We start from the raw sequence: 19,421 nt of genomic DNA on the forward strand, positions 1-19,421 counted from the left end.
CTTCAATCAGACTATCGTCGGAGACGTGTTTGGAGGCAATCCGGTCAGGCTGAACGCCTTAGACCCACTGTCCTGCGAATGCAGCAAGGCGGAGGTTTTTTGCTATTTTGGGGTGGCATTATCTGATGTGGGGCTGACGTACGCCGCTGGTGGTCACGGAAGGCGCCGTAACGGCTGTAAAATACGTGGAATTCCATCCTCCGATCAATAGCGCAACCATATCGGCAGCATATTGTCGAGGCATTCGTCTTCATGGACGACAATTCGCGCTCCCATCTTGCACATCTTGTGAATAACTTACTTCAGGAAAACGACATCGCGCGACTGGAGTGGCCAGCATGTTCTCCAGACATGAACCCTACTGAACAATCCGGAGACAGTTTGAAAAGGGTTGTTTATGGACGACGTTATCCACCAACAACTCTGAGGGATCTATGCCGAGTCGCCGTTGACGAGTGGGACAATCTGTACGAACAGATCCTTGATGAACTTGCGGATAGTTTGCCACGAATACAGGCATGCATCAATGCAAGTCGAAGTGCTACCGGGTATTAGAGGCACCGGTGTGTAGAGCAATCTCGACCACCACCTCTGAAGGACTCGCTGTATAGTGGTACAACATCATGCAATGTGTGGTTTTCACGAGCAATAAAAAGGGCTGAAATGATGTTTATGTTGGTCTCTGTTCCAATTTTCTGTACAGGTTCCGGAACTCTCGGAACCGAGGTATTGCAAAACTTATTTTGATGTGCATATGTGGCCTCACATCAAGAAGAAGTTGCAAGGAAAAAAGATCTCGACTCTGAAACAGCCGTCAACTCAGATTCGACTCGTTTTGAGGTCTCGTACACGTGAATATGCAGAAAATATGGGGTCAAGCATGCAATTATCGAAGCTGTGGGTGACTGCGCGTATTGTTAGCTGTAATTCAGTTCTTCTTTTATTTATATATGATGTGTGTATATGTTTTAGTTTGTAGTTAAATATCTTTCCCTACTGATTAATCGGACCACGATCTCGCTTAACAGACTGTGTATTTATTAATGTATGTGGTGGTTTAAAAATTTGATAAGTGTTATTGACGGCCCTTGCTCCTCGCTTTTGGATTTCAATGCTTGCTTGTGACCGCCTGCACAGGCAATGGTTACTGAATAATTCCCAGTAGCCGTCACTTACTTCGTGTATGGAAAGTGTGTGACTGTTATTTAGTTCCCGTTGCTTGAATTGTCATAGGGAGAGGTAGATTCCTTCACTTAACCTGCGGGGAACTGGATGTACTTTGCACACCGCAGGTACGTGATTATTTGTATCTTTTCTCTTGTTTTCAAAATCGTATTTCATGTGTATTTTAGAGGCATCTAATCTGAGTTTCTCGGGTGGGATATTGTGAGGCGTCCCTCTTCGCTGTGACGTCAGAGCCAATGTTATTTAAACACAACCACTCCCTGAATGCTCTCGGTATTTAATACTCGATTCATGTCATTTACTAATTTTGAAAGCTGAATTCAAAGTATTTGTTATTAATTACTGTTTAAACTATTTTGCGTCTTCCCGAGATTAGCTAATTTATTACTCAGTCTTCGCTGCTTTGGAGAATTACTGTTTAGTTTAAATTTAACTGACTGCTCCTGCAACCTTATTGTCTTAATCAAAATACTTGCTGTCGTTTTATCCAAAAAGGAAGTCATTGTCTTGAATATTACGTGGTTTTGGGTTTTAAATGAATCTGTATTTGGAAATAAATTACATTTAGTATTGTTCTTGTAATGAATGACGTTCAATCTCCATTTGTCCACTCCTTCCTCTTTCTAACTCAACAAGCGTGCAGCGATATGCAACTGGAACACTTAGAAGTTGCAACAAATCCGCCGAAGAGAGTACCTATATTACGCTCGTCTCCTGCAGTATTATTGCGCAGTACTCTATCCCTACCAGAGAGAATTGACAGAGGGCATCGAGAAAGTTCAAAGAACAGCAGTTTGTTTCCTGTTATCACGAAATAGGGGAGACAGTTTCAGGGATAAGATAAGATAGTTGGGATAGGAATCATTAAAACAAATCGTTTTCGTCACGGTGAGATCTTTACACGAAATTGCGATCACCAGCTTTTTATTCTGAATGCCAGAATATTTTGTTGAGTCCCACGTAGAAGGGAGAAATGACCATAATAATAAAACAAAACACAGCTCGTACGAAAAGATTTATGTTCATTTCCCGTAAGTACTACTCGAGAGCGGAACAGTCGAGGGATAGTTTGAATGTAGTTTTATGAACACTTAGATGTGAACTGCAGTATAGTTATTTGGACGTCGATGTAGGTATGCACACACATTTCCTCAATACATTGTAACTTTCAGAATGCTTAGTGGACATGCTGAAAAATGGATACGAAAATGAAAGTTTCTCTAGGAGCATAAACATTGAAATAACAGACGGGAATGCAGCTGGCTGCCGTCTTCGACAACCGGCGATATTTCGACGGAAGCACACCCCATCATTTCAAAGCATAAATGCAAAGAGAGAGCGCTGTTCCAGGAAACAGTTGTTACTATCCAGCTCAGCGTGAAAGTGTACTTTGAACGCTGCTTCATTGGACCCACGACATCTAAGAAACTGAAAGTTGGTCCGTTAAGTTAGCCCATCTCGAAGTCACTTTTCTGCAGAATGATTATAGAGAAAGACAGATCAGATACGCACTGCGCTATCTAGCAACTATGAATCGAGTGAGTAATGAAAACAAAGAGTTAGCACCTAGGCCTGCGTTACGCAGGTAGCATTCCCATCAGGACTGGTCGTATTCTGCGAAACACGGTCTGACGCACGTTTTTCGACTACGTAAGGTCAAGACCCTTTAAGGGTTGTGAAGGTAAAGTCATCCCACCTTGTGCAGTACAGTATTTGAACTTTAAAGTAGTGCGATGGCACTTGCAAGACATTGTCGCGGGAGCTGGTCATTGTTGCTACTGCGTACATGTTGCAGTGACCAGTCAGTGTACCATATCGTAATTTAAGTCGAGTTTGTGGAAAGTGGTGATACTTTGACTAATGCTTTATTGCAATGTGGTGTCGATACTGTGAAAAATCGGACGAAAATATTTTTATAGAAGTGTACTCTGGAACAGGAGCCGTGTTTACGTACATGACGAACATGGATTGTTATCAAGATATTTGATTATATCAGTGAGAAACTTCAGTATCATTTCTAATTCAGCTGTGTTTCTTGTGTGTAAACGTGCTTACCGACAGTGCAACGCCAGTACTCACAAAGCTGATGACAGTCCTAGATCGTAAAAATATTATGAGCTTAACTACACAATAAAGAACAAACAGTAATTACTTCTGGCAGTTATCAAGTGCAAAGCGAGTTTTTTTTTCATTGAAGGATTTTTTGAAAATACATGCGAATGCGTTAGAATGGTTAGTGCAGGATTAACCTTGTGTTTCTTGAAAGCAATTGCAAACGGGGCATGATTACAATAATAAAGTCTAGTGTTAACTAGAGTTTTAATTATTTATTTCCAGGCTAGGATCCAATCGTGACTTTGGCATTTTAATGTCTCCTGCAGATGTTGTGCGCACGCTATATATAGTTTGTTGAAAGTATTCTTTGTGAGACAGGGCGAAGTGGCGAATGTATGGGTTGGGAACGGATATGCTAGGGCAGATCTTGGTCCGCTGGATTCCATAGGAGAGGATGAACTAGCACAGCTCGATCACGACATTACACACACAGTAATGTTACATCCAATATATTCTTTCGTAACGGTTCTGATGGTCTGACCAATGTATGACATGCCACAACTGCGAGGAATACTTTAGACACACTGTAAGCGCCTCTCGTATATCATAGTATTGTTTTTACCTGTATTATGATGATATTTGATCACTTTGCCTATACTGGTACATGACGCATATGTTTGGTACATTTTGTAACTTACAAATGTCCATCTAGATCATGACACAGTTTAAACTATTAGTCACTCGTCTTTCGATGCATCACGTTCACTGACCACATTGCAACAGATCATACTTGAGTGTGTTAACTGCGTAGTTAGCAAGGCGAGTTGCGAATAACGTACCGCAATGCTAATACGTTCCTCGACGAACCGATTCTTGAGAGGGGCGCACGATGCCAACTGAGATCAGTCCCCTAGAAGTTAGAACTACTAACCTAAGGACAGCACACACATCCATGCCCGAGGCAGGATTCGAACCTGCGACCGTAGCAGTCGCGCGGTTCCAGAGTGTAGCGCCTAGAACCGCTCGGTCACCACGGCCGGCAGCTAGGTAATGCATATGCAACATTTCACGTATGTTGCACAACATAATAAGCGTGCATAAGGGTGGTGGCGGCTGGTGGAGAGAGGGGGGGGGGCAAGATGTACTTGCCTGCCCTGGAAAAAGGTTCAAATGGCTCTAAGCACTATGGGACTTAATATCTGAGGTCATCAGTCCCCTAGGCTTAGAACTACTTAAACCTAACTGACCTAAGAACGTCACACACATCCATGCCTGAGGCAGGATTCGAACCTGCGACCGTAGCAGCAGCGCGAATTGAGACCTTCTCAGACTCCATCGGGTGCAACCCTGCATCAATGGTAGCTCTGCAGCCCTTTTAGAATGGCTGCTCAGTAATGTAACGAACTTCAGGCGAGGATAGCAATGGTTCAATTGTTAAATATCAATTGTACAGCCAGATCGAGAGTGATTTTGCGGTATTTTACTCGTTCATCTAGTTGTATGCGAGCTCTAGGCTACACTTTACCTGATCAACCAAAAAAATATATCATAAGACATCTTGTTCAACTTTAGCTACGCCAATGAACATTAATAAAATAGAAAGTGTGAAAGTTATGGAATAAATCAAATAACGTGATCATACGTGAAGTTTTGATGAAAACTAATTGTTGTACATGCCATCAAAATTGAATAAGTCGTTTGGAAAGTTTGTCACCTGTTTCTACACTGTGAGGATTATTTATTTTCCATTTTTTGTTGGTTATTTTTGATGATATCTAGTAGGATTTACTCAAAGGTTCTGACTTTTTTTTTCTGTGGCAGATTTGTAATTTTCGGGTTCCATATTATTGTACGGATATTTCAGTAACGTTTCTGGTAGTAGTTTGTAGCTTTATTTTATAACTCGCTGGATACCTTGCATATAATCGTATGAAGATGTAATTTCAGATCGTTGCATCAAAAAGGTGGCATCCATTTTTCACATTAGTAACATAACTTCGCATATACTGATGAAATATGCTTACCGTTTAAGTATCAAAGCGTTCTACTTTAAAATACTAAGAGGTGGACAACTATCAGTCGTTTAGAGTAATAAACGTTTTGTGTACATCTTGCCGAGTTTAGTTACAGGGACATAACACATTTCAAACATATTGAGTAAGTTATACGAAAATTTGCAAATTTAGAACTTTTTACCTCTCTTGCAAAAATTTCTGCGGATGCCCATACATGTCACTACACTCAAACCTATCGGTGATGAAGTCTCTGACCGTCCGCCACTCATGAGGAGCCAATAACAAAAGTCTTTCCTCGACCTGTCTCGTCTCTAGACAGGCTCATACAACGTATGTTTGTGTAAGTCAATCAGGAGCTGGCGCTTCTCTCCACTTTACTATAGTCTTTAAGACTATTTCTGTACTAAATGCCGGATTGAAATGAATAATAATCAACCAGGATAACGTGGTGGAAGATAGGCTTTCTTTGCCTATATGTATCGAATATCATACTTCTTATTTATAGTAAGGAGAAAATACACAATTTAAATGTAATTCATCCATTATGTTTCTCGGCAGTTACGAGCATTTTTAGGCAGGCAAGTAAGAACGTCCAACAGCAACCATAGTGGCGTAGCCTGTGGGGAGTCTGGCGCAATTCTGGCATTGGCGTTTTGCCCTGTTGTGCCCATCTCACTTATGTCTCAACCTGGCCACCCACGCAGATCTGAATGATTTCACAGCATATACCCTTGAACTCTCAGTGTCTTTACTCATTCGCTTCGATACAGTGCGCCAGTTAGGTCTGATGAATTAAGCATATATGTCACGCACACTTACAACAGCTAAGCAAATCTACTAAAGCAAAACACTGCCTTGACAGTGATTATTCTACGGTATATAACAAATATTCTGGCATGAACTTCCAGCTATTGGGATAGGGTTATTAAGGAAACAGTTGAGATTAGATGAGAAGTGACGCTATAGAAGGGAAGTTAAATAAGTAATGCAACACGTTGTTCTTTCTGAAAGCAAGTTGGTTTTATTCATGATTCCAGTATACTACATGAACCCCCACTCTTTTGGCTACCAAACCCTATTTTTCAACATAATCTCCATTCAATGCGACGGCCTTACGGCATCTTACTGGGAGGGCCTGAATGCCCACATGGTACCACTCTAGTGGTCGACGTCAGAGCCAATATCTTGCTATATCAATAACATCCCCATTATCCACATACTGCTTCCCAAGGAGCGCATGCTTCGTGGGGCCAAACACATGGAAGTCAGAAGGGACGAGATCCGGGATGTAGGGTGGATGAAAAAGAACAGGTCCAGTGAAGCTTTGTGGGCTCTTCTCAGGCGTGCAGACTTGCGTGAGGCCTAATGTTGTCATGGAGAAGGAGAAGTTCGTTCACATCTTTGTGGCGACTAATACGCTGAAGGCGTTTCTTCACCTTCCTGCTGGTAGCATAATACACTTCAGAGATGATGGTTGCACCATAAGGGAGGATATCAAGCAGAGTAGCACCTTCAGAGTCCCATAACACCGTCACCACGACTTTCCCGGCTGAGGATGCTGCTTTGAACTTTTCATCCGAGGAGAAGTGGTGAGGCGCCACTTCAAGGATTGCCGTTTTGTTTGCGGTTCGAAGTTCTGAACCGATGTCACACGCCCTGCTTAAGTCCGCAGGACAGAACCGGTAGTTGGAATTGTGGAAAGGGTCCAAATGGGGACTGCCAAAAATGGCTCTGAGCACTATGGGACTTAACTTCTGTCCGCAGCTCGTGGTCGTGCGGTAGCGATCTCGCTTCCCACTCCCGGGTTCGATTCCCGACGGGGTCAGGGATTTTCTCTGCCTCGTGATGACTGGGTGTTGTGTGCTGTCCTTAGGTTAGTTAGGTTTAAGTAGTTCTAAGTTCTAGGGGACTGATGACCATAGATGTTAAGTCCCATAGTGCTCAGAGCCATTTGAACCATTTGAACTTAACTTCTGAGGTCATCAGTCCCCTAGAACTTAGAACTACTTAAACCTAACTAACCTAAGGACATCACACACATCCATGCTCGAGGCAGGATTCGAACCTGCGACCGTAGCGGTCGCGCGGTTCCAGGCTGTAGCGCCTAGAACCGCTCGGCCACTGCGACCGGCTGGAGGCTGTCAGTTACACTCAAACACATATAACTTTATTTAGTTGTCCAAACAATACAGCAAAAATTTTTGAACTTAGTTATCGGCTGTAAAGGCCACACTATCTTATGCCTTAAGGGCATAACCACTTAAATTTAAAAACGGCTGATAGCCATTAACTTAAAATTCAGACTCAAAACAGAATATTTAGAAGGCAGAAGGCCTCACGTAAGTAAGTTTTATAACTTGGCTGAAGGCCCAACAAATCTAACACTTGAAAAGCAAACAAGTTTAACTTAAAGACGGCTGAAGGCCCATGATTTAAGACTGCAGGTAAAATTTGCCTTATCTTCAATTAGGCTGAAGGCCCCACACAGTCTGATACTTGAAAGACAAAAACTTTATTTAAAAACAGCTGAAAGCCGATTACTTAAAACAACTAAAATAATTTTTGGTAGGCAGAAGGGCAACTAAAATAATTTTTAGTAGGCAGAAGGCCCAAAGCTTTATCTTTAAACAATATTTTACATAGGCTGAAGGCCCAAACAATCTAAGATTTAACAAGTAAGGAATTTAAATTTTAAAGTGGCTGAAGGCCCATTATTTAAAACCCAACTAAAAGCATACAAATTCAAACCATCGGCTATAAGCCGTTAAAATATACAAACACCAATAAGAAAAGGCAGTACAGCCAGCGGCACCCAGAAGCTTCCGGGAGCCGGTCACTTGAAATATAAATGTTCGCTTAGGGGAGACAGGTAGTCGGCCCAACTAGATCCGATCCGTCGGCAACTCAACCAAGAGACAGTCAACGGACCCACCGACAAGACGACTTGCTTTCCACCAGACCAGTGCACATGGAACTCCAAAGCTAAAACTAAAAGGCGTAGCCGCCCACAACCAAGTATTCATAAGCTGTCAAAACTACACACACGTGTTGGACAGCAACAACACGCTGAAGAAAGGACACTGCCTTAATTTTACGTCAGCGGCCAGGGCAGGTAACTAGAACGCTAACGGCCACAAAGCATAAAATTCCGCTGGTGCACTTGGACTTCAGATAACGAAAATACAGTTAAACTCCACCGGATGGTAGCCAAACTTTCGCCAACTCGAACACTCGCTGTTGCTCACGGGAATACCCCCAACAGCCAACCATGAAAACCATCGGCCCAATGTGAACAGTCTGGCTTCGGTAATTAAATCACCACTCAACTTTGATGTCCTGGGTCAGTGAGCTACGAACCTCGTAGCAATTGGAACAGCTCCCACACACTTCCACACTGCGTAGAGACCCCCAGCGGGCCCAACCCACTGCGCCCCGCAGAGATTTCCTGGCTGATCCACACCAACCGAGGGACTGCTACACGTCAGCACGGAAACAGCACTAAAATAACTGTGCAGTCGACATCAGAAGCTACACACAATATCACAAACACTTGGACAAAGAACACGACCTATGGTAAAAACAGTGACTATGCAGTGACGAGGACGTACTACAAGTTGAGACGCACACATCGCCAACCCATTTACGATCAGCGAGTAATCACATCGTCCAGTAAGACGACCAACCGGCGATCAACCAAGACCATCCCTTTTGAAACCATGTGTGCGGGCAACGGTCGGGCGTGTCATGACTATCTGAACCTCACTGCCACTCCAACCCGACTGACTCCTGCCACGTCCCAGCCGTCCAACTGCCAGGCCCGAACTCTACTACTGGCGCATTGCAACTCACTGCCAGATGCGAACTAATTTTTCAACACACGACAACCAGGAAGTAATAGTAGTCAGCAGAGATAATATGGTGGGGCATATATCGATAAGCGTTGCTGCAGCCCCTCACGGGCAGGCAAGGCAGGAACTCAGTAACAGCAGTAATTGAATTAACAAAACGAGGTGGCAGTACAGTAAAAACTGAATGTAAAAAAAAGAGAGAGATGTCACGAACACGAGCCACGCACGGCTCACCATGTTTCACGATTTCGACAAAAATTGTCACAATCAGCATTGTAACGCACAAGCTACTCTGCATAAATGGTCCTTCATTGCTCTTTTAAGATGGCAAGGACTATGCCCCTTACATGAAATCATTAAAGATCACCTAACTCACGTTGAGCGAACAGTAGGGCTGAACAAAAATGACTGACAAGGCACAATGCATCTTGTACAGGGTATAGTATGGACGTATTGGAATAATTAACGTTGGGTGATGGTTTTAAAGTAATTCACATGACATGAAAACTTTGTGGAAACGCGTCGATTTACTGGAGGCCAGTTTAATCCAGGGAAGTATTCAAGTTGACCATGGCGTTCGGCTGGGGAGCGGCGAAGGGAAGCGACAATAGGCAGCTTAGCGCAGCTCAAACTCTTGAAAAAATGTTGACCCGGCGCGGCCTCCAGCTGCCTTACGATGAGTGACAGTGAGGGGGGGTGGTTGACCCCATGCTGGTGTACCGGGAAGCAGATGGAGAACTTGTACGCCTGTTGATAAATCTCCGTTGTCCCATTTTCAGTGAAACATGTGAGAAAGCCGCGCAAAGCTACGGTGGAGTGGTCAACAGAGGTCAAAATATGCGTGTTCATGACTATAGCAACTTCATGCTGAATTCATGGTTCACAGAGTCTGAAGTAAATCAGGTGAAGAGCGACAGAATGAAATACGCCGGCCTCCGATGGGAACATAGGACCAAGGAATTTGAAGTACTCTCCTGGGAGTCATAATTCCGGAAAACTTAGTGTTTGTACAGACGCTAACCTTGATGGGTGGCCTGGGAGGAGCTAAATAGCAGAAGTTGAGAGGAAGGGAAATTTTGTGGGAATTTGTTCACTTCCCAGAGCAGGAATTGCTGGATAGCGATGCATAATTAACGTGACTTGCGCTGCAATTGGCGTAAGTGATTTTGCTGGAGGGCAAACTGAGGCAAAGAGCGGACTGTGAGAAGTCTCCTTAGTGGTCTTCCATTCCCAGCTTGCCTAGAGTGCGGACGTGGCTTTCATTACTCAGCTTGCCTGAGAAAGAGTGAGCATCTCTGCAGTTTATGACTTAGCAAATGGAACGATTGAGCTTGGAGATAGGAAGTTTTGGTTCAGCTATGTGCTGAGCAAGATAGCTAGGAGTGATTAGACGAGTGCAGCCTTGCAGCACCATGGGTCGCCGACATCTGCACAACAACGCTGCTCCGCCACGCTGTACTCGGTGATATTGCGCCCGCTCCGGCCACTGATTAATTTGTTGGATGACGTCGGCAAAGTTTCCACGAGGGTTTCATGGGCCGTGTATTGTAGAATTCTTCTCGCACTTCGCATTACGCCTGGGTCAGTCGATAGGAATTACTTTTGATTTATCGCACTTTACTTCACGCAAACGCAATTTATTACCACTGCCTGTTAGGAGAGTCGTGTAATGTGATGATTGAAGGCTGTGAGTTATAATAAATCTGTGATAATCGACTGCATCTGTTTTCAATCAAGTAGTTGAAATCCCAAGTCACTTTCTTAACTAATTTTATGTTCAACATTTGCATCTGGTGTTCAACAGCTGAATGTAACGTCAATGTGCACCCCTTTCTAATTAAAAGGGATCAATTCTGAATCAATTAATGTCAACACTGCCACCGCAGTTCAATCAGGAGTCACAGGGCCATATTACTTTCTTTGCGTTATGCGACATTGTGGCAGTTTTGCGCTCTCTATTGATCTGTTAGTCAATTACCTGGGGTGAACACACGCCAAACCCAGCTAAGTGACGGGTGGGGTGTTACGCTCTTTATGGTCTAATGTTAGATTGGCGAGGAATAGAGTCAACACACACCTTTGAGTACCCCAACTCGTGGACGAGTGTGACAGCGCTACCACGAGAGACGTAGCCCGCATCTCGTGGTCGTGCGGTAGCGTTCTCGCTTCCCACGCCCGGGTTCCCGGGTTCGATTCCCGGCGGGGTCTGGGATTTTTCTCTGCCTCGTGATGGCTGGGTGTTGTGTGCCTTCCTTAGGTTAGTTAGGTTTAAGTAGTTCTAAGTTCTAGGGGACGTCCAGTTGTGCCGCCAGGTGTGTGACTGTGATGCATCGATCACCATAAATGAGATTGTCCGCCCGTTCTAACATTGCAGGAGTCAGAGCTATTTGCTGCCGGCCATACGCGGGAGATCGGACACGTTTTGTACGACCTTGTTCCGATGATGACACACGCCTCGCACGACTCGCCGTTCTCTGGAACGCACTTCCGTCACAAACACCACTTTGAAGGCTACGTATGGTGCCGCCATCTATTGGAACTGCATGAAACTAAAGGGGCTGAAGCAAGAATATTCCACGAAATACCACAACAAATTCCACATGCTTTCAATAGAAATTGGCTAAGAAATAATTTGTTGCATTGCATCATTGGTGCATGTAGCCATGCTACAATACGTCTCCCAATGCTTCTCTCACATATCGGATGGGATTTAAGTCGTGAGAACGGGCAGGTCAGTCCATTCGCCGAATTTTCTCTCGTTCCAAAAGCTCCTCCAATTGCGCTGTTCGATGCGGTCGCGCACTGTCATCTATGATAATGAAGCCAGCGCCAGAGCACCCTGAAAGACGTGCGTGGGAAGGAGTACAGTGTCACAATAACGTTGTGAGAGTGCAGTCTTCAAAGATCGGTACGCCCATAAAACATTGTGCCTCCCCCCACATCATAACACCTCGACCCCAAAAAGATCATATTTGACAGTGTTCCTGGGTATATGTCTCCAGCTCTCCCCATATGGAGGTACGTCCAGTATTGTCGAATATGATCGTTATCGTGACACTTCACTTAGTGTTTACTTCACCACACAAAACAGTAAGCACTATCTTTCAAAGTATATTAAAACGTAATGCACTGCGTAAAGTAGAAATGAAAAAAAAAAAAAATAGAATGCGTTTCCTTACTTTGCAAAGGAGTGTTAGCTTTTTATTCCTGTTCTGAGTTCTTCGACGTAACTTATTAATAATATACATAGTGTGGAAATGAGCAAAAAATTAAATACAAGCAACTTTTCTATATGTTGTGGAGAAAATACATCTATTCAGTCTAAAGGATGCTCTTCCTATTCACAGTTTATTTGCTCTTTACAAACTGGTAGCGACAATGGGTATAAGATTTGTAAGGCAAATTATGAGTTTTTCTGCTTCGAAAGAAGCAAATGCTGCAAAACAATTTTGTCGTGTTATAAATTACCTTTCCATAATGTAATTATTCCTCTGAATTTGTATTCCATATATTACAAAGTAAGCTACTGGGACTCACAAACTATTTTCCTTGTCTTGCGAACCATTGTAAATAAATGCATGTCATACTGAAACATTTCACCAGATTGTGCACAGTGTGCAAACCAACAACGTTAACTTAACAGAGAAAGTTGGAACTCTGCTTTTCAGCACCTTAGAAGCTATTGTCGAACAGAAAACAGTGGCAACAGTAATAACAATAACACTAATACATCAAATGACTGTGTTCGAGCTACAGGTGTAGCTAGTGACACCTAGAATAAGGGATGCTACTGAGTCATCTAAAAAATATGGTATATTTAGACGTTACTAACCTATTCAGAATCACATTACATATGGATTGTAAAGTAGTCAATTAATGCCTCATGTCAGTTGATTCGGCCTTGCGAAGTGAATTTGGTGAGTGTGTGTTTCTGGTAATGATTTATCTTATTTAATCTTATGGCCAGGGGCCCCCGTCGGGCAGACCGTTCGTCGGATGCCGATCTTTCAATTTGACGCCACTTTGGTGATCTGCAGTCGATGAGGATGACAGGATGACGACGAGGACACGCAGTCTCTGGGCGGAGAAAATTCTCCGACCCAGTCGGGAATTGAACCCGTGCCAATAGGATTGACAGTCCGTCACGATGACCATTCAGCTACCGGGAACGGACAGGTAAGGATTACATGTCAAAACTATAAGTAACTAATAAGAGTAAGACATGACATAGAGTTAAATGGGACGAATTGTTACTCCAGTGCCTTTACAAGATATTAAGTCAGACTTGAAACATCCAGAGTTAGTGAACTTGGTATCACCAAGTAAAATCTGAACTAAATAGAAGCTGAAGCTGTACTTGTTATGAAAAAAACGTGACCAGTTTTTTCTGAGTACTTCATTGCATGTGTGACTGACAAATGATGTTGTTGACTTCAGTTTTTCGTCAATGCTTTTAAAAGGCAGATGTTACTTCCTAACTTCCTTCTTCAATTTCCCTGTGAGGTCTGACTGTTTCATGTCAAATTTTCGATCGTACGTCAAGGAAGTTGAGAGATTATGATGCCACTTTTTAGAAGAAATGAAGTTTTTATTATTGTAATGCATGTTATGTGCCATCGCAGACTGGACATAAAGAATCAGAATTTGGTCTTAAACTTCAGATAGCCTGACAAAAAATACAGGGTGTAACGGGTATAAATGCAGATATTTCAATTGGTGTCTGAATATGGTGAGTTGAACAACATTTCATCAGTATTTACGTCATTTGCAAAAGAAAAACTATAGCCATTAGAAGTCGTATGTTTTTGGGTTAGTTAGAACCTCGAAGTTCATGTGGCAAGAGGAAACCATTAATGGTTATTTTACCCTGAGCAGCAGGTCAGGCGCTGAAGTTCGAATCCGCGGGCGCATAATGGTAAGTCTATGTTGACAGGCTTAGCCCACTTAGTGGTGCAGTACGACCATGAAAGAAACATCAGCTCATAAAGCTTGTGACGCATTTGTGGGACGACTGTTCGACGCAAAGAAAAAACAGCCAATACATTGATCTATGTACACAGTAAGATTCCACGTATAAAAATATTTACACTTACACCATTTACCATGTAGAATTTACAACAGAAGCTGGGATTTCCAAACAATACCCTCAAGTTTAGATGAGAGCGCTGGCTTATTTATGCGCTTTTGTAATTATAAGTTGTTGTGACATTGGCTGGTACAATATCTTATCAGAATATTTTCAGATTTCAATTCTTCACAAATTATTAAGGGCATACAAGCTCCCATTTGAATTAATCACCGTCGTTTTCGTGTAAATGCTTGTATCGAAAATATCGACGATACCTGGAATAACGAAATGACAGTGTTGTTGTCTTTGCCGTTCTCTGTCAGTATGGACCACCACGCCGATACTTACCTAATGAGAGCTGTGCCCATAATCGGGCATCTACGCACCTGACAGAAACGCGGGAACTGTGCAGAGGTTTGTATTGCCAGCTTACGCTGTACTGATAAATTAATGCGTTTCTTTTTCGCTTTTATTGTTACAAATGCGTACAAAACAAATGCACATCCCCAACAGAAAATGTCTTAAATAATTTCTCTTCGATCTCCGTTCAGTATTTCAATAGCACTTTATAGCAAGTTACATCGTATGAAAGTTTTTGTTCCTTTTTAAAACCTCCTTGTTTCAAGAAACTCACCATAACGGTATTTCGGATGCGGCTTGCAAAGGCTCTCTGAATTAGAGTCCCTTTGTTTATATGGCTCTATATGCTTTCTGCCTTATTCTAAGAACCGAAACCACATCCACGTGAATTTCCTCAGTTACCTGGTATCACAGACTTGTTTTCCTCTCAGACTAATGCCATCTTACGAGAGGTTTCTACACGCGTACTTGAAGTAATGTGGTTTCATGATGGATTCTTGCGTCTCTTCTTTCCCTTGACTGCTTGTGGCAGATCGCCACTCCATCAGTACAACGGCAGCTGGTTATACGAAAGATGCTTAAAGGATGTAGTCTTCTACCATCTCCTCGATGACTTCGTCGACCCTGAAGCGGTACTGTGCGTCCGTGAGGTAGGCCTCCCGCGTCTGCTGGGTGCGATCGCGGACTATGAAGTCGTAGATGTCGTACTCGGCAGCGCTGCAAACCATGCATTCACAGTGAGTAACAAAGCAACAGAGAAGGCATACTTATTAGGGTAACAGCATTCAGTAACTATTGTTACAATGTTTCCAGAATGAGATTTTCACTCTGCAGCGGAGTGTGCGCTGCAGAGTGAAAATCTCATTCTGGAAACATCCCCCAGGCTGTGGCTAAGCCATGTCTCCGCTATATCCTTTCTTTCAGGAGTGCTAGTTCTGCAAGGTTCGCAGGAGAGCTTCTGTAAAGTTTGGAAGGTAGGAGACGAGATACTGGCAGAAGTAAAGCTGTGAGTACCGGGCGTGAGTCGTGCTTCGGTAGCTCAGATGGTAGAGCACTTGCCCGCGAAAGGCAAAGGTCCCGAGTTCGAGTCTCGGTCGGGCACACAGTTTTAATCTGCCAGGAAGTTTCATTGCTACAATGTATCACCTAACGGCGAAGTAGCATGCAATTAAGCTGCGCTGTCCGTATCTTATTTTGTAAAAGCTTGATCTGCACTGATACTGGTGTGTGAGATGTATAAGTTATTGATTATTTTTCGTTAATGCGAAGAATATTGATTGATATTTCCGCATGACGCAGCCATTGGTCTTCATCTGGACATAGCCTCTGAGCTTGCTGTGTTATTAGTTTTATTACTGATTCTATAGGAGGTGCACAAAAGTTTGGGAACACCACAAACACAACACATTACCATGCTCAATACGGAGTAGCCAAACCGTTGGCATTCGAAACAGCTTCCAATCGTCTTGGATTTGCGAGAGCATCTTATATCATTCTTCCTGCAAAACAGTGATGATGATGGACGTAGATAGCGATCACACACCTTTCTCTCCGAAGTAGATGACAAAGGCTAGTAACTGGCGTAGCCAGGGGAGATGCGACAATTGCATCGTCGTGCTCACAATACCAATCCTGGGAGACACGAGTTGTGTGAACAAAGGTTATATCGTCTTGGAACCTCGTGAGCGAAAATGGTAGCATTACTGCCAAGGGTTATGCAGAGCACCAATGGGGACCATGAATATCACGACTTAGCTGCCCAGATCACCACCGAACCCCCGCCAAGTGTCACTCTTACGACGTAAATTCGGCCACAATAGGACACAGTGTGGAACAAGACATAGCAGCCCAAATGACATTCTTCCATTGCTCCACAGTCCAGATTTTATGGCTCGGTGCCATGTTATCCTGTTGTGGGCATTTGCATCACTTATGAGTAGTTTTGGAATTCCAGATCGCTCTGTAGTTTCCTGCTTATGGAGTTGCTTTCATGTTGTTTTGTTGCTAAAGGATTCGCGAGTGCGACATACAGTTCTGCAGCTGTCGACCTCTTACCTTTCGCCACACTCCTCTTCCATGACCATCCGTCACGATGACTTACCACGCACATTCGTCTGTGTTATGACTCTGCACATGATGTTTTTCCGCTATCCTTGCATGTGGTATAAATATTCGATACGGTGCCTCTTGAAACATCAAAAACTTCGGCTATCTTGATTACAGAATCACACACCATACGAGCATCAACAATTTGCCTATGTTCGGAACTACACAAAAAACTGTCCTGTATATGACTTGAGCATCGTGGTCACATAAAGCAACGCTATTTAAAGGCTTGGTTAGCATCTTCATTTATGTTCAAGCACGCATTTACTCGCAGTGTTTTCAAATTTTTGCCCAATCCCTCTACGTTGACTGCTAGTGTTATTTAAATGCCCAGAAATCTTTTTAACTACAGGAATTTTGTCACAGTAATTGAAGAAACCGTTTCCCTCCTAATCCCTCTATGTTGACTGCTAGTCTTATTTAAATGCCCAGAAATCTTTTTAACTGCAGGAAGTTTGCCACAGTAATTGAAGAAACCATTGTTTAAATGCTCAGAAATATTTTTAACTGCAGGAATTTTGCCACAGTAATTGAAGAAAACATTTCCCTCCTAATCTCTCTATGCTGACTGCTAGTATGATTTAAACGTCAAGAAATTTTTTAACTGCAGGAATTTTGCCACACTAATTGAAAAAACCGTTTCCCTGCTAAAGAAATCAAGAAAATACGACTTCTGTTGCTCTGGAAGCCCAAGTTTCATATGGCCCTGGAATATGTATGGCTCATCTGCCCTTGCGGAAAACGCAATGGGGTGTAATACGGCTTAAATCCAGATGGGCGACACATATTGCATCCTGATCACGCAATGGGTGCGTGAATAACACGTAAAACGCCAGAGAAGGTGCGTGGTTGACTGTGTGAGAGAACAGTGCAACTTGTTTTCCCATCTCTCATCGACTATCTCTTGAAAGGTAGCGTTCCCTTTCCTGGACCCTGATTGGCTAAAAGTGGAGAACACGTACGCCAGAATAGCTGGACACCAGTTTTGGGAGTTGAGTTTGTCAGTTCAGTCTTAGCAGTTGTTTGGAAGTTCATTCTTGAAAGTTAAGTTTGGATGTTCACGTTAAGAAGGAGAGTTAAGACAGTAAGATCGCTCTGACATGTACATAGTGTGACACTGAGTTTTTAATTCGTGTGTAATCTCTGCTTTGCGGTTGCAATGAAGTGTGGTGGATCACATCACATCGTGACAATAAATTATTCTGATTTCCCTAAAAATTAAAGAATCATTCAGCAGATTAGAGAATCCTCGACCTTCTTTATAGTTATTAAGGATGTAATCAGCAGATCTGCGACTGTGCCAAATCTTTTGAGAGAGGGACACAAGTATTACAAGATGCAAGGAGAGTGAACAGGATTTTTATGACGTGCGCCTGAATTTCATACACATTCAACCACAACTCCCACACGAAGTGTTAGGCTCTAACAACCGGTCCACATTGTCATCTCTTCGAAAGTGATTTCGAGTGATGTTGTAGTTGCGCTATTGTACTTATGGCATCAGAAGGTGACCGGGCATGAAGCATCACCACTTTTATTTTTCTCCCCCAATCGCATTTTTTATTAGCACTGTCATTCCCATCGCTCTCGTTAACAGAAGGTCTTTTCTCCGACGCAGTTATTCAATGATCAGTCCAAAGGCATCGTTTCACAGATATAACTCAAACTGAAATTCATAATAAGCAACTCTTTAGCTGTTTTTATTTTACACGTGAAACTGCCAACCACTGAAGCTATGGCGATTCTGCAATAAACATAGATGAACAGATATTCTTAAGGAAAAGGAGTCCGCATTCAACCTCCTCGCACCTCACAATGCACTCACTGTCAGCTGTGGTTGGACCATTTCGGATTTTCTTAGCTTTTAGTGCTGTCAGTATACCTCAACAGGCAGAAGGTTGGCAGTAAACCATGTGATAGCCTCGCCAATCCGCGGTCTTGAAGCCATGTCTCAGCACTCAGCACAGCTCCACGACTAAGACGGCATAAGAAACTGCACAGACACCAGTCCAGTCAACTAACAGTCCACGAGTGGTGTCAGCCGAAGCCTCAGTAGTTTATGGTAGCTATATGTGATGGTGTTTACGTACGACAGCTACGCTCTGATTAATGGATGCTCTCTTCAACTTGCTGTTAAAGTTAAGTTATTGTGTCATTCAGATAACATGTACTTCCAATCATTACTACTTTCTGTCGAAGCACCCACCTATCCCTCGGCACCCACCTATGGTGGATCCAACAGTCAGTACCCAGCCGTTAGTGTCCTCTCTTGATCACAGATAGCGGCAGAATTCCCTACAGGCGAGAGGCTCTGCCAAGTGCGATTCATATATTCCTTCCATGATAGCTGGCGACAGTACCTTCATCAGAAGAGACTTTACTGAAATACACTGTTGAAATATCAAAAAAAAAGATAAGACGAAATTTATGGATGTGAGAGTTTTGTAGCACCAGGGGTGAGAGGGCTACGATGGACGATCGAACGATATGGAATAGCATGCAGCTGCTATATGTTCGGGACTTCACTGCTTCAGCATCTGCTAGTGCCAAGTCCTCCATCTTGGATTTGGAACATCTCCATGAAGGGGCTGCCTTCTGGCCCACCACAACATCGGCCAGACGCTTGCGCTAGCACACTGGACTCGCATCTGGGAGGATGACGGTCCATACCCGCGTCTGGCCATCCTGATTTAGGTTTTGTATGATTTTCCTAAATCGCTTCATGCAAATGCCAGGATGGTTTCTTTTAAAGGGCACAGCCGACTTCCTTCTCAGTCCTTCCCT

General features: G+C 43.3%; 1 protein-coding gene across 1 annotated transcript in view; it reads right to left on the reverse strand.

Moving 5' to 3' along the window:
• Window positions 1-15,109: 15,109 nt before the first annotated feature.
• LOC126176574 (uncharacterized) overlaps window positions 15,110-19,421 on the reverse strand; it is a 34,417-nt gene continuing 30,105 nt past the window's right edge. The window contains exon 3 of the mRNA XM_049923735.1: window positions 15,110-15,248. Within this exon, the coding sequence (XP_049779692.1) occupies window positions 15,110-15,248 (139 nt within the window). The remainder of the gene's footprint in view (window positions 15,249-19,421) is intronic.

This window comes from Schistocerca cancellata, chromosome 3 (genome assembly GCF_023864275.1).
Source record: "Schistocerca cancellata isolate TAMUIC-IGC-003103 chromosome 3, iqSchCanc2.1, whole genome shotgun sequence".
In the NCBI taxonomy this organism is placed as follows: domain Eukaryota; kingdom Metazoa; phylum Arthropoda; class Insecta; order Orthoptera; family Acrididae; genus Schistocerca; species Schistocerca cancellata.